Consider the following 14,115-nt stretch of genomic DNA (forward strand, 5'->3'; position numbering starts at 1 on the left):
TTACATTCTGCAATCTTACATACTTCTGCTGAAGTTATTGTCTCTAAATGAGTATTATAACTGAATTCAAAGGGTCCACATGAAAGTTAAGTTACGTACACAAAATATTAGTGGGAATCGAAGCTTTAGCATGCCCTGTAGGGCATTAGTCTATATCAAGAAATACTGAAATACTGAACTTGTTCCTGAACTTTTGAAAAGAAAAAGCATTATTGGTTAATTGCTGATGTGTGGCCAGTGTGTCTGGACTCTGCAAGAGACACTATTTTTTCCAGATGATGGCTACAATATAGTTTTCAAAAAATCTCATTCAATTTATTAAAAAAAAATACACCAAAGCTTAGGGAAGGCCATAGAATAAAGACTCTTTTCTCATGTCAGACTGCAGTAATTTATGCAGTCCTTTTGGAATGAACAAAAAGGGCTTAAATCAAGACAGTAACACCCTACCAATCCTTCACACGGATCACCACACCATGAAAAAGTATTTATTATATACTGAATTAAACCTTAAAGTGCCAAATTTCTCATTGAAATCCTCAGTGAAATCTTAAACCAAAAGCACTCACACACCAACTGGGGCGAGCAGGCACTATCACTCCCCCTCGGCTGCTCCTCAGTTGTGGACCCAGTCAGTGGGCACACCACCACCAAGGCCACCACAGCCGCGTCTAGGGGTGATCCCCACTTCCCTATGTGAGGGTCGGGGTCCGGGGTGATCCCCACTTCCCTACATGAGGGTCGGGTCCCGAGCTCTGGGCCCAGCCTCCTCCCGAGGGCTGAGGTGGGCTCTGGACTCCCACTAGCCCACCGTCTCTCAGCAGGAGGTAGTAGTACTAGATGCTGCGGCTCCAGGAGATGGTACAACGCGGCTCTGCGGCTCCCGTTAGTCGCTCATGGCCAGCGTGTGGCCCGCCTTCAATCGGCAGTACCAGGCCCGGCCCGGTCGCCTCAGAAGGCGGCCCGGGCAGGGCAGGGCAGGGCAGGGCAGGGCAGGGCAGGGCGCGCCTCAGCACGACCCCAGCCCCGCACCCAATAGGGACGGACCTTACTGTTGCCATGCGAACGGCGGCACCTCTTCTACCCAATCAGGCCGTTGTTACTATGGCAACAGCGTCCCGGCAACGGGAGGACCTCGAAGCGGGGCGGAACGCTTGCCGGTAGAGGCGGGCCCCGCGCAGGTAACGAGCCGGGGCTGGGGAGCCCGGAGGCCGCCGCAGATCGGTGCGGGGACGTGGTCGGGAGCGGCGGGGGCCGGCCGGGGCGCGACAGCGGCGTTGCACCGCTGCGACACCGAGCAGGGCCTGGCACGGCGGCCGGCCTCTGGTGAGGCGCCTGCCTCCCTACGCGAGTGTCCTGGGTTGAGAGACACAGGACTAACTTTTCTTCTAACGCTGGGGAAAATTGCACTTTTAGAAGACTCTAGTGTCTGAATTTGTGAAAATATTTTCTTTATAGCCAGCCAGGCTCTGTGGGATTCAAGGTTAGTGTTTTCGAGCCTTGCCAGGTGCAGGGACAAGGAGGAGCAAGGCCTGGGCATTTGACCCAGGCTGGCCAACAGGATTATTTCATACCATGAATGTCACATTCAATATAAATTAGAAAAGTTTGCTGCGTAGCTGGCTCTCTCCCTGATGGCGGTGGGTCCAGACAACTCCTTGCCCCGGTGCCGGAGCCCTGAGGCCTTCCCTTCCTCCTGAAGCCGTTGCACTCCCAGTGTCCACCATTTGCTATCGACTGCTGGGAGTGCACAGCTTCCTACCGATAGAACTGGCTGAGTATAATTCCTGTATATCTTATATCAGTATCGGGATTAATATTGGTTCTTTAGTATTATAGTTAATTATTTAGCCTTGGTCTATTAAATCTATTTATATTTCAACCCTTGTGTTTCTTTGTGTTCCCCCATTCCCCTTTCCGGGTGGGGAGGGGTCATCGGGTGATAGAATAATTGTCTAACGACAATAGATCGTTATGGGTTCTCTCAAACCATAACAGCGAGGGAGGGCTTTTTGCTTGCTCTGGAGACTCTGCTGGCACAGGAGCTCGATGCAAGGGTGGAGGGAAAGGTGCCTCAGAGCTTTGTGCCCCGTCAGGGCGAGGGCTGCAGGTTTGGACTGAAGGCAAGGCAGTGTGGCAGCTGAGGTCCTCCGCTGTTATATTCACTGGTAGTAAAGAAAGAAAAGGAACTATCTTAGGAGGAAGGCCATCCCTACCCACCCCTGCTAAAGAAGAATCTGGTTTATGTGGTGTTTATTCCATAGTTCTGTTTGCCAGGAGTTCTTTCACCTTTTCTCTGAAGTACCTGAAACGGAGAGGCTTTATAGTTCAAGACCTTTATGGGCCAGTAATCTGTCACTATAGCCCAACTTAGAGCATGCCCTGATAATCGGAATACATGCTCCATACTGAGGAAGTACAGGGCAGTACAGGAGGCAGCCTGTGTGCTATTCAACTTTCTTTTTTTGATGTGTTGCGGGTTGAGTTTAACTTTGGGGAAATTGTGCCTCTGGGACACCAAATTACGCAGTCCCTGAGCTCATAATATATAAAATTCTCTTTGCAAAATAAAATGCACACCCTGTAGGTTATCTCAGTGTTTTGCATGACTCATCAGAACTGAATCTTGGAGTGGAAATTTCTGTATTTGCTGAAAAGTCTTCGTCTGCTATAGCAAGGTTATCACCACAGATTAGAGTGATGCCAGGTCCCTGCCTGATCAGTTGGAGATATGTAATTGGAGATAATTTCTAGCAGTACCACCTTGTTTGATAAACACAGGAATAAGTGAACATGATCAGCTGCTTGAATACCACTAGATCTTTTTAAGGAGCAGGGCCCTTAGAGGTGGTTTGTCTGTGTGAAATACACGTGCTGGAGTCTAGAAAGCTCTGCTTTAGTGTCACACAGGGACAGCCTACATGCAGGAGAGGATACGGTATCTAAGTGATTATTCATTCTTTCTAGAGAGAGATTTTGTGTTTATTTGCTTCTCTTTTGGATTTCCTACAAAGGAAGTGCTCCTACTGTTTCTCCTGGATTGTATGAAGTGAGAAGAACGCTTCTTTGGTAATCCTTTGAGTAGGGCAGAATCTGGCTCTGAGAAGTTGATATTTCTAGAATCAGCCTTTCCCTCTCAAGGCATAGGGAGAGAATAGGAAGAAGTAGCAACTGCAGACTGAAAATATATTAAGGATTTAATAATTGGATTTGGGGAGGTAAGAAAAGAAAGAGAATGAGGAAACACCATCTTTACAGTGGATAGATTGTGATTTGCACATCAGAATCTTTTCTATGGCTGACAAACACTGGCAGAGATGCTGCATGCCTCAGAGACAGAGAGCTCCAGGAAGAGGTCTGAGGCGGAAGGTAACAGTGACTTCCCAGGAAGCCCCTGCTTCATCCTCCGTTTGGATCTCAGGGTGACTTGCCCTGTGTACTGGGTGTAGGTGTCAAGGTGTTGGTAATGGGGGGCTTCTGGGGCAGCCTCTGTAAGAAGAGGGCAAGGGCTGCCTGTGCAGATGCAGCTGCTGCCAGCTGGCTCCAGTACACCCACTGTAGGGCACAGGTGAGCCCATCAGCTGTCGTGCATCTGTGAAAATATATTTAAGAAAGGGTAAATACAGCACAGCTGTGTGAGAGAGAGGAGCAAGGGGAAAGAAGTGAAAAACTGTCCTGCAGGCACTAAAGTATGAGCGAAAGGAGTGGAGGGGGAGGTGCTCCAGGCACTGGGGGAGAGTTTCCCCTGCAGGAGACCATGGTGAAGATGGTATTTCCCTGCAGTGGACCATGGTGGAGCAGATATCCATACTGCAGCCCACAGAGGACCCCGCATCAGAGTGGCTGGGCATGGCCTGAAGGAAGATGCAGCCTGTGGAGAGCCCATGGTGGAGCAATTGATGAAGGACTGTAGCCTGTGGGAAGGACCCACACTGAAGTAGGGGGAATTGCGTGAGGAGGAAGGAATGGCAGAGAAGTAATGGTTAGACTGACTGCAGCCCCCCATAACCCCATCCCTCTGCAACGTTTGGAGGGAGGAAGTAGAAGAGTTGGGAATGAAGGAGTGAAGTTGAGCTTGGGAAGAAGGGGAGGGTGGGGGGGAAGGTGTTTTAGGCTCTTTGTTTCTCACCATCCTATTCTATTTTTCATTGGCAATAAATTAAATTAATTTTCCCCAGATGGAGTCTGTTTGCCTGTGATGGTTAACTGATGAGTGATTTCCCTGTCTTTGTCTGAACACACGAGCTTTTCCATCTGATTTTCTCCCCCTGTCCTGTTGAGGAGAGGGAATAAGAGACAAACTGGGTGGGCATCCGGCAGCCAGTGCAGGCCAACCCATCATACTGTGGAAGGCTCTGGTAGCCCATTTCAGATCACGCAGGAGCTTATAGTCTGATGTGGCTTTGCTGCTGGTTGTTTGCTATAACCTCATCATGAGAACAACAAATTGTGCTAGAACAACAAACTGTTCACCCTTGATCTGCATGGGGGGAATTCATAGCCTTAATTGTCCTCTGACAGTTGCAGAGACTGGCATTCTTTCAAGCAGAATAAAACAAAAGAAAGGACAAGGTTACTGAGATCCTTCTATTTTAGGTTACATAAAAAGTGTTAGGCTTAAAAAAAAAAAAACATCTAAGAGAAAACGAAGGTGAGACTTGCTATCTGTCTTGCCAAACACAATCAAAATAGCAAAGCTTTCACAAATAGAAAAATCATTCTATTCTAAAGCTTTGTTTATTCTTCTAAGAAAAGAAAAGGACATGGTCGCACGGTTCTAACCGAAACACTGTAACAGATCCTCATTATTCTATTAGTTAGAAACTGTCTTCTACGTTTGTATCTAAACTGGCCAGAAATATGTTTATACCATTTGCAAGATCCATCCATCTTGTGACTATAGTGAAACATGCCTCAGATGGCGCAACTTTGCATGTAGACACTTGGGAAACTCTTATCAATTAAATTATTGAAATGAGGGCCAAATCCCTTAGTGGCTCTAAATGCTGAAATTCTTCTGGAGATAGGAAAGCAAGAAGAGCTATTCTGATTTATAGTAACTGAGGATCTTGCCCTTGTACTAGTAGGAGCGCACTTAAAAATACAAGCGAAGAGTCTGATTTATGACCTTTTATGCACCAATGTGAATTCCAAGTAACATATAAATCAGGACCTATTCAGTGCAGGTAAGTTATTCTTGATTCATGCACTAATATTTTGCAGGTGTAAAGGCAATGTAAGTGAGAAGAGAATATAGGCTCAGTATCTGATGAAACTTTAAATTTGTTTGCTTAGTATCAGTAATCTTCGACTTTCAGTATATGGACTTCTTATAGGCCGTGAACTGTTTCTGAAGGATTTGTGAAAGATAGCTAAGGCAAGCTGACTGTTGGTAGAGCAGATGGATATATACTTTCACCAGAAAATGTTTAGGGGTGCAGAAAAATAGCAGTTGCGTTTGATTTTTACAAGAGTAGTTTAGGGCTCCGTCCTGATTTTCTGAAGGCAAAGACAGCTTTGCCAATGACTTCAGCAGCAGCAGGATGTGCTTCTACTTACCGTCTTTTTGTTGTAGCCTAGTCACTGAGCCACATGGCTGTTGCTGCCTTAGCTATTTGAACAGTCCTCTTTGCTAACAAATTGATTTGTCTGCTGACCCTGTGAAAAGGGCAGAGCGGTGTTGAAGACTCTGTGGGTTTCCCTTTGGCTTGGGCATGGTACAAATAGCTGGCACAGCCTCTTTAGTATCAACCCCCCAATACCTGAGAGAGAGCTTGGTGGTGCCTGAGGGGGCAACAGCAAAATTGGCTTGCGTTTGTTTGTTTCAAATACACTTATTGTCTGCCCGTATTTATGATGGGGTAGATCTTGCAGCCGGAACCCATTCATTTGAGCTCTTGGCCTCTGAGAAATGGACCCTCCCTGTTAACAGTTTCTAGGGAGTCAAACTTGCATTGGTGCCACTGCAAGTTTAGCAGCCGAGTGACTGTAGTAATGATGACACTTAGCCATGTATCAGATGAAGAAGAAAAGGTGGTTTTCCACCTGAATGGTGCAGAAAGAATGCTTGGAGGCTAATTTTTTTTAATGGAACGGCTACAGAGCTAGGACATCTGCCAGGGGTTACTGCTGTAGATCGGCTATGCTAGTAAATTAATTGTGCTTGTGACTCTTTCTTGGCACTGAGGTGAACTGGCATAGAATAGCCCACGTCCAGACTGTTAAACACTTCTCACCCTTTGAAAAGGGATGGTTGCACACAAACTGCCCATTGGGAATGGTTCCTGACCAAGCTAACTCCTGAAATGTGCCCAAGAAGCCACTTGACCCAAGCTTGAGTCAAAACCCAATCAGAGATTATTCTAACAATTTGAGTGTATAGAGGATGAAGATGCAGTGCCCAGCAACAGTACCCAGCAACTCCTTAAATTGCTGCATGTTAAGCAATGGTGATGGTGTACTCAGATCTACTTATTTTCTGTTTGATAAATATAAGATTGCTTAAGTTGTTGGTTGTTTGGGGTTTTTTTTTCTGTTTGGTTTTTTTTTTTTATTTTTTTCCTCTCATTCTCCTTAGTAGTCCAGAGTACTGAGGTAGGTAATGAAAACTTGAGGTGTCTGAACTGTGATTGTTTGTTTGTTTATTCATTTTGGATGGTTTAGTGGTGGGGTTTTTTTATTTGGTTGGTTTGGTTTTTGTTTTGTTTTGGTTTGTTTTTTTTTTTGTTTTTCTTTGCCGGGGGGTGGGGGGGAAGAGGGCCAGAAGAGTATTCCTACCTGTGTAAAATGCTGTACAGTGTTACGTTTTTGTGAGAGGACTAGTACGCCTTGCTCTCGTCCTGCTGTTTTCACTTGGCCGTGCAATGTCTGCTTGATTTTTACTTCTCATCTCCCCTTACAGAGAATTGACTGAGCCTCCTTATATGGCTTTTGTTATTTGTGCATAGCATGCTGGAGTTTCAGAAGGCTACAGAACTCATAGAATTCCCTGGGCTAACATTTGCTTTCTATGCTGTGGTAGTTTAATGGCAGGAGCAAGGTGCAATTGATTGGCACGTATCAGAGAGAGGAGGAAATACATTATGCTCTCTGACTGCCACTCAGTTTGGGGAGAAATCAAATTTCTCATTTTGAATTATGTTTGTAATAGAGGAAACAGGGCCTTTAAAAATATTTCCTTTGAAGAGTCTGATTGGGTTAACTACATAAGTATCCATAGAATTACCCTGTGATCCAGTGCATAAGACTGCCAATATTTGAAAGTATTTTTGTGACTAATGACTGTAAAATGGCATGGAAAAAATTGGGTGATAACACCATCACCTGGATCACCCTTGTTTTATTAACGCTCAAAGCACATTGCACATGGGCAAAGACAAATGCCTCAGCATACCTGAATAAGCGGTGGAGCATCGTCAGCTCTCAGTATTCTTACTGGGAGCTAGTGGTGTTTGCAATCGCAGGCGCTGTTCAAGCTGTATAGTTGCACAGAGCAGATGCAGACCGTTTAACATTGCCTAGCGGGTCACCAGTGAGCCACCCTTAGGAAACTGTTGCATATGCCGCGCAATACCATCTCTGTCTGATTGTTGTTTTCCCAGTTAGCTCTTCTGTTTATACTTATGGTGTAGTTTGCCTCAGATTTCCTGGTGTGGAAAATTAATAATAGCTCTTCATAAAACAGAGTAATTAGTGTAATGAGCTGGTGTCTGATACATGCATTTTTCTCCTGCAGAAGTCTAAAAGTCTAAATAAACATCTAAGCAACTGTACGGCTTAATAAAATAATAGGCTTTCTGAACTAAAAGGTTTTTAAAGATTTTTAGAGTACTTTAATGTGCTTAGCCTTCAAGATAATGGCCAAAAACATTTTCAGAGATAGACCTGTGTTATTTAGTAAAGGACTTAGTTTACTAGTCAGGAGTGCTGACATAGGTGATAGTATCCAGCACAACCACAGAAATTGTGAACTACTTTCATCTGGTCACTGCTAGTCAGCAAGAACTGTCTCAGTCAATATTTTTATCAGCAAATTAGGTGTCATGTCAAGAAATCAGTTTTTGTCTCTCTTGTTTCTGTTGCCAGCCGCACTGCTTCTTTTTGTGTCCTGTGTTCTGGTATATTCTCATAATCCTGTTTTAAACCCAGGGGGAGACCATGGCCGGAGTGACAACTGCAGAAGACCTCAGTGCCTTGCACGCCTCCTCTCAAGGTGTCATATTTACCCCAGGATCTCATCCTACACGAAACAGAGCATCATTGTGTGGCAGCAGGCAGCACTCAATTAAACCAGCTGTAGGTTTGTTCTGAAGTCTAAGTGTACACAGTCTTGGGACTTTAAATCAAAATCCTTCTATTGCTCAGAGGACAAGCACTGTATAACTTGCAGATGGCATCATCCTCTCAGTCCTTTCTGTCCTGCTGTTTGCTTGGGGTTCAGTGGTGCCTTTCAATGTAGCAGGTTGCGGCAGCCAAGGAACCCTTGTGCTGTTTAGGGTTTGGGCCACATTTACCTCCCTACTTTGAGAGAAGCTGTCTGTCACAGATACACCATGTTTGCCGGATCCTGTGGAACTGAACAAAATCAATCTAATTCTACTGATGGAGAGAGGGTGGAAGAGGCCATGGCCCTTCTCACCCAACTCTTGTTCCTCCTGCTTGTATGTGAGGAAACAGAGTCTTTATTTTCTTCCCTTCTCTGAAGTTCATTGGAACTTGAGAGATGCCTTCTTTGGCCCACTGTCTCACTTCTGTTTTGAAGTCACTACAAGAGCACTGTTTCCAATTATAACACATTACTAGATTTGATATGCATCTTATCCTTTGGGAACTCATTTTAAATTACTATACGCTTACCACAGAAAGCTCATTTTCTGGAGCAGTAAGATTTATAGTTTGTACCAATCAAATATGAATTTGCTGTTAGTCCCAATGTGGACTTTCTTCTTGCAAGTAATTTTTAATTATTGTCATGAGAGGCTTCCTCCACCATGGTTCATGTCACTTTTCCTCTACTCCTTGCCGTGTAGTTTCAGATTTAGGGTCAGGTTCATTGTAGGAGTAAGCTGTGACGGCTCTATTGATTTCACCGAAGCTGTATCCAGCTGTGAATTTGAATGTTTTCTTTCATTGGAATGGCTTGAAATTGAAATGAAATGTGCAAGGTGTCCGTGATTGTATACTTTCATTGTAAGGAAGGGATGAGCATAAGAAAAATTTGGCTCTCATAAAACCACAGCAAAGCTTTAAATAACAAAAATCTGTATTTTGCCATCTTACTTTTTGTAAACAAATCTCCTTCTGAAGGCATTTATATTTTAAGAGCAGATCCTAGATTGAAGTTTGCCTGTGAACTAGCCCCAGTGTTCAGATTTGTGTACAAAGCCCCTTTTGATTCAAGTAGAATGTAGTTAAATGCTCATAGCTGTGGCTGAATTTGGCTCGTTATGAATCCAAAAGAAGAATCAGGCCAAATCTTTCGGTCCTTCTTTAGTTCTTATTCAAGTCTAATGAGAGCCAGAGGTGTCTTAAGTAATGTAAGGCACTGTCAAGTACTTCCACTCTCCATTGGTTGTGGGTTTAGAGGGAACAGGGCTGGGATGTGCTAAAATACTTACCAGTCATAGACTCCATATACAGAAAATGAATGTTGACCCCACTACTACATGTTATCTTTGCCCAAAGCTCAATAATTGAATAAAGGCTCTAAATTTTGCAGGATAAAGATATCCCCTCTGTAGTTTGAAGTGGGAGGGCTGCTGTCATGGAACACATCTGTCTGTAACTTTATTTATTGGTTTTGAACTTTTAAAACTTAAGTGTATATTCCAACTTTCTCTTTCTGCTACTACAGCCAAAAGAGTAAACCCGGAATCTTTTATTTAAATCAGAAAATATTTTAAATAAGAAAATTTTTCGATAAGAAAATATGTTTGAAAATAAGAAAATAAGTTTGCAGATGACACCAAGCTAGGTGGGAGTGTTGATCTGCTTGAGGATCGGAAGGCTCTACAGAGGGACCTGGACAGGTTGGATCAATGGGTCAAGGCCAATGGGATAAGGTTTAATAAGGCCAAGTGCCGGGTCCTGCATTTCAGTCACAACAACCCCAGGCAACGCTACAGGCTGGGGGAAGAGTGGCTGGAAAGCTGCCCAGCAGAAAAGGACCTGGGGGTGTTGGTGGACAGCCGGTTTAACATGAGCCAGCAGTGTGCCCAGGTGGCCAAGAAAGCCAATGGCATCCTGGCCTGTATCAGGAATAACGTGGCCAGCAGGAGCAGGGAAGTGATGGTGCCTCTGTACTCGACGCTGGTGAGGCCTCACCTCGAGTGCTGTGTTCAGTTCTGGGCTCCTCAGTACAGGAAGGACATTGAAGTGCTGGAGCGTGTCCAGAGGAGAGCCACCAAGCTGGTGAGGGGTCTAGAGAACAAGTCACATGAGGAGAGGCTGAGGGAACTGGGCATGTTTAGTTTGGAGAAGAGGAGGCTGAGGGGGGACCTCATTGCCCTCTACAACTACCTGAAAGGAGGTTGTAGAGAGGTGGGTGTTGGCCTCTTCTCCCAAGGGAATAATGACAGGACCAGAGGAAATGGTCTGAAGTTGCGGTGGTGGAGGTTTAGATTAGGTATTAGGAAGAATTACTTTACTGAGTGAGTGGTCAGGCACGGGAACAGCCTGCCCAGGGAGGTGGTGGAGTCGCCATCCCTGGAGGTATTTAAGGAACGTGTAGACATGGCCCTTCAGGGCATGCTCTAGTGCCTGAGATTGTTGGTTTGTGTCTGTTTGTGGGTGGGTGTGGTGTGTGGTTGTGGGCGTTTGGTTTGGTTTTGGTGTTGGTGTTCTGGGATTTTTTGGGTGTGGGTTTTTTTTTTTTTGTTTGGTGGGGTTTTTTTGTTTGGTTTTTTTTTGTGGTTGGACTCGATGATCTCAAAGGTCCCATCCAACCAAAAATATTCTGTGATTCTGTGATGTGTTTGGTTATTTACTGCTTTCAAATCAGTGGACAAACAGTAACAGCTTTATTATATATTTCTAGAAATGAACTGATTTGTATTGAATTCTCAGAAAAATATGTGATTTTTCCAGACTTGGGAGTATCTGATGACTGCCTAATAAATTTTACAGCTCCACCTGCAAACTCTGTCCTAGATCCCACATTATTCTCCTGGGACATTGGACAGATCTTACTTCAAAAGATAGCTGAAAAGGAAGATGAACTGAAAAAAGCATTTCAGATGCTTGATGTTGGTTGGACCCTGACAGGCACAAAGGGTGAATTCAGGAGAGTGATTGAAACCTTTCTCTTCCATTCAACAGAAGCTGAATTTGATGCTGTGCTTGCAGAGTTATGGTACATCATTGCTGTTTATAATCATTTAGAGGTGGTTCCTTTTTATGCCAAAAGCAAAATTTCAGTGGGAGCAGGTTCTGGACCAATATTATTAAAAAGATGCTAGAAATAGTCAAAACCTTCTGTTCAAATGAAAGTCATAGAAAACTTGTAAAAGTGATGTGAACTAAATTTGACGATTGGTATGTTTATATGAGAATTTTGTCTCTATAGTGTATCTCTCTATTTGAAAGAGTTGTAATTTACTAGCAGATTTTTTGATTTAAAAAAAACTGATCTTATAGCTTGTATTTATATACACATGATGTTATGAATATGCATATATTAGGTTGTGAACTCTGAGTCTGAGACTAGCTCTATTTTGTCTGCAAAAGGGGAGTTTCTCAGCTTACTTCTGGTATTTGCTACCTTACAAACCATTGTCAGATTGCACTTGAAGGAACATTGGGTGTTTGTCTGATATCATGACTGATACTTATCAAAAAGGATTCTGATGCACAATCAGTGTTATTGTACATTTAAATTTCTGTTCTGATAGTGTAGGTGACTAAGTTGTGGTTGTTTTGTGGTTTGGTTTGGTTTTTTTTTCCTAGTGTACTTGATTCTTGTTTGTTTGTTTAATTTGGGTGAACTGATCTATTACATATGCATTTTAAACTAATCAGTCTGTAATGGGTTAAGTGCATTGCAGCTAAGATTGATGTTAAATTCTTTGCTAATACTAAATTGTCATTAGGGGGACACATACACACCTGAAACGCATTAAATAGTCTTTTGGAATAGGAGCAAGATGCATCAGTGAGGCTGATAAGAACGAATATACTTTAAAATATACACGTGAAAGATCATAGAGCTAGAGAGTCAAGAAATCATTATCTTACATGTTGGAAAGACCTGTAGGTTGTAACTTTTTAGGGAAGGATTTACTAGATATTAAATTAATGCTCTGCCTAATTCTAGGCAAGTTGCTGAGTAGTAGTAATGCATAATAAACAAAACAAAACCAAAATGATAAGATAAATTTATTTTTGCTGTTTAAGAAAAGAATAATGCAAATGAAGTATTTAAAAAATATGATGTCAATGTAGGATGATCCATGTATATTGAAATATTGGCAAAGTTACTGTGCCATATCTGGACTTCCTGTCAAAGTTCACTAAAAGTGCTAGAAGTCCCAGCACGCTCAAAAGGCAAGTGTTCCATATTATGCAGTCAAATTGCTCCTGAATTGTAATCATGAACCTCTTGCGAGTTGTCTAGCTCTCAAGGCAGAATGTAGCTGCTAATGTGACCTTCTAGTGACATGGAGATAAGATACACTTTTATTTCTAAAATCCCTTTTTCTGTATGTGTAATTGGCGTAGTTGCCATAGGAATGTTACCTGATTGCCAAAGGCAAGGGAATGGTCTGCTAAGCCACTGATCTGCTACTTGAAAAATACGAACCTTCATGACTAATCAGTCTGTTGTCTGAATTAACACTGAAAGTTGTTGTGTATGAAAGAAATTATAACTGCTTCAGTTTAATAGGGATTTAAAAACATGCCACTTAGCTTGACATGTCTTTAAATGAAACACAGAAGCTAAGCCAAGGGACTCAGTAATGGGAAAGTTGTTATGTTTCGGAATTCAGTCCTTTAGGAGTAGGATTGAATTCTCACATTCGTCTTCGTTTCCAGTGCAAGTAATTTTTCAACAATAAAGTTGAGAAGACACCAGCTGTGTGTGACCTGGGATTAAGTTTGGATTCTTAACATCAATGAAGTAAAATGGAAAGTAGAGCCATGCACTATGTAAAATAAAAAACCCAAAACCCAAACCAAACCAAATCTGTGCTCTCACAGTAGCTTTCTTAGCGGAGCACTGAATGTTTTTCACACCACACCACACCCCTCCCCCTCTCCCCTACTCCAGTGAAATATAAAGGGTGAATTTCTGCAAGGGGATCTGCAGGGAAATTCCTTTTCCTTCGGTTTGTCCTGTGGGTTTCTATGATCTGGCCTTCAATAAAGAGTTGCCTCAAAAATTATTCTGTAAATTCCAGTCCAACTTTGTTCCCAGCAAGTGCAAAGCTAAGAAAACTTTCAGACAAAGAGAGAATGAAGGAGTGTAATACTGAGGATACAAAAATGGGATTAGGACTTTGAAAGGAAGCAGGAAGAAGAAGAGGAGCAGCAAAAGAAAAGAAGAAAAAGGGAGGGACCTAAGCCACTTTCTCCCAGAGAGACAGGGGAGCTTAAAAAATTCTAATTAATTAGTGAAAACTAATTAAATAACAAATGAAGGACCTTTCCTGGAATAAAAGGTTAATCTTTTCTTTATTACATGCAATATAATAAAATGGTAAAGCTTTTTGTATGCTTTGGGTTGGGTTTTCTTCCAGTGTTCGAGGAGGATACATAAGATGTTACTCTTTATTTCCTTTTAAACTCACTAAAATGTGGAAAGTAAAGATCATGCTTAGACAATCTTGTCTTTTGGCCAGCTAGTTTGTTAGAGAACTGCTCTGAGACTGCAATGCACGGAAACAAAAATAATGGGAGGTTTGTTAGAGCTATCAGGCAGAGGTCGATGTAATTTTACCACTGGAGGGCAGTACAGGTGCTCTTTTCCAGGAGTTTTGCTAGAAGGCATTATCTGAGCTACTTTCTCTCCCTGTCTAAAACTCAAGCAATTGCATTAAATTTAGCGGCTGAAATGATGGCAGAGGTTGGCTTCTAGGACTTCATCCCACAAATACAGATATCAGTAAAACTGCACAAGGC

At 43.0% G+C, this 14,115-nt stretch overlaps 1 protein-coding gene across 1 annotated transcript in view; it reads left to right on the forward strand.

Annotated features, from left to right (window-relative positions):
* Positions 1 to 896: 896 nt before the first annotated feature.
* The window catches only part of EFCAB6 (EF-hand calcium binding domain 6), a 117,604-nt gene continuing 104,385 nt past the window's right edge, over positions 897 to 14,115 (forward strand). The window contains 2 exon segments of the mRNA XM_074157980.1: positions 897 to 1,326; positions 11,086 to 11,350. Of these exon segments, the coding sequence (XP_074014081.1) occupies positions 897 to 1,326; positions 11,086 to 11,350 (695 nt within the window).

Source organism: Numenius arquata, chromosome 1, assembly GCF_964106895.1.
Source record: "Numenius arquata chromosome 1, bNumArq3.hap1.1, whole genome shotgun sequence".
NCBI lineage: Eukaryota > Metazoa > Chordata > Aves > Charadriiformes > Scolopacidae > Numenius > Numenius arquata.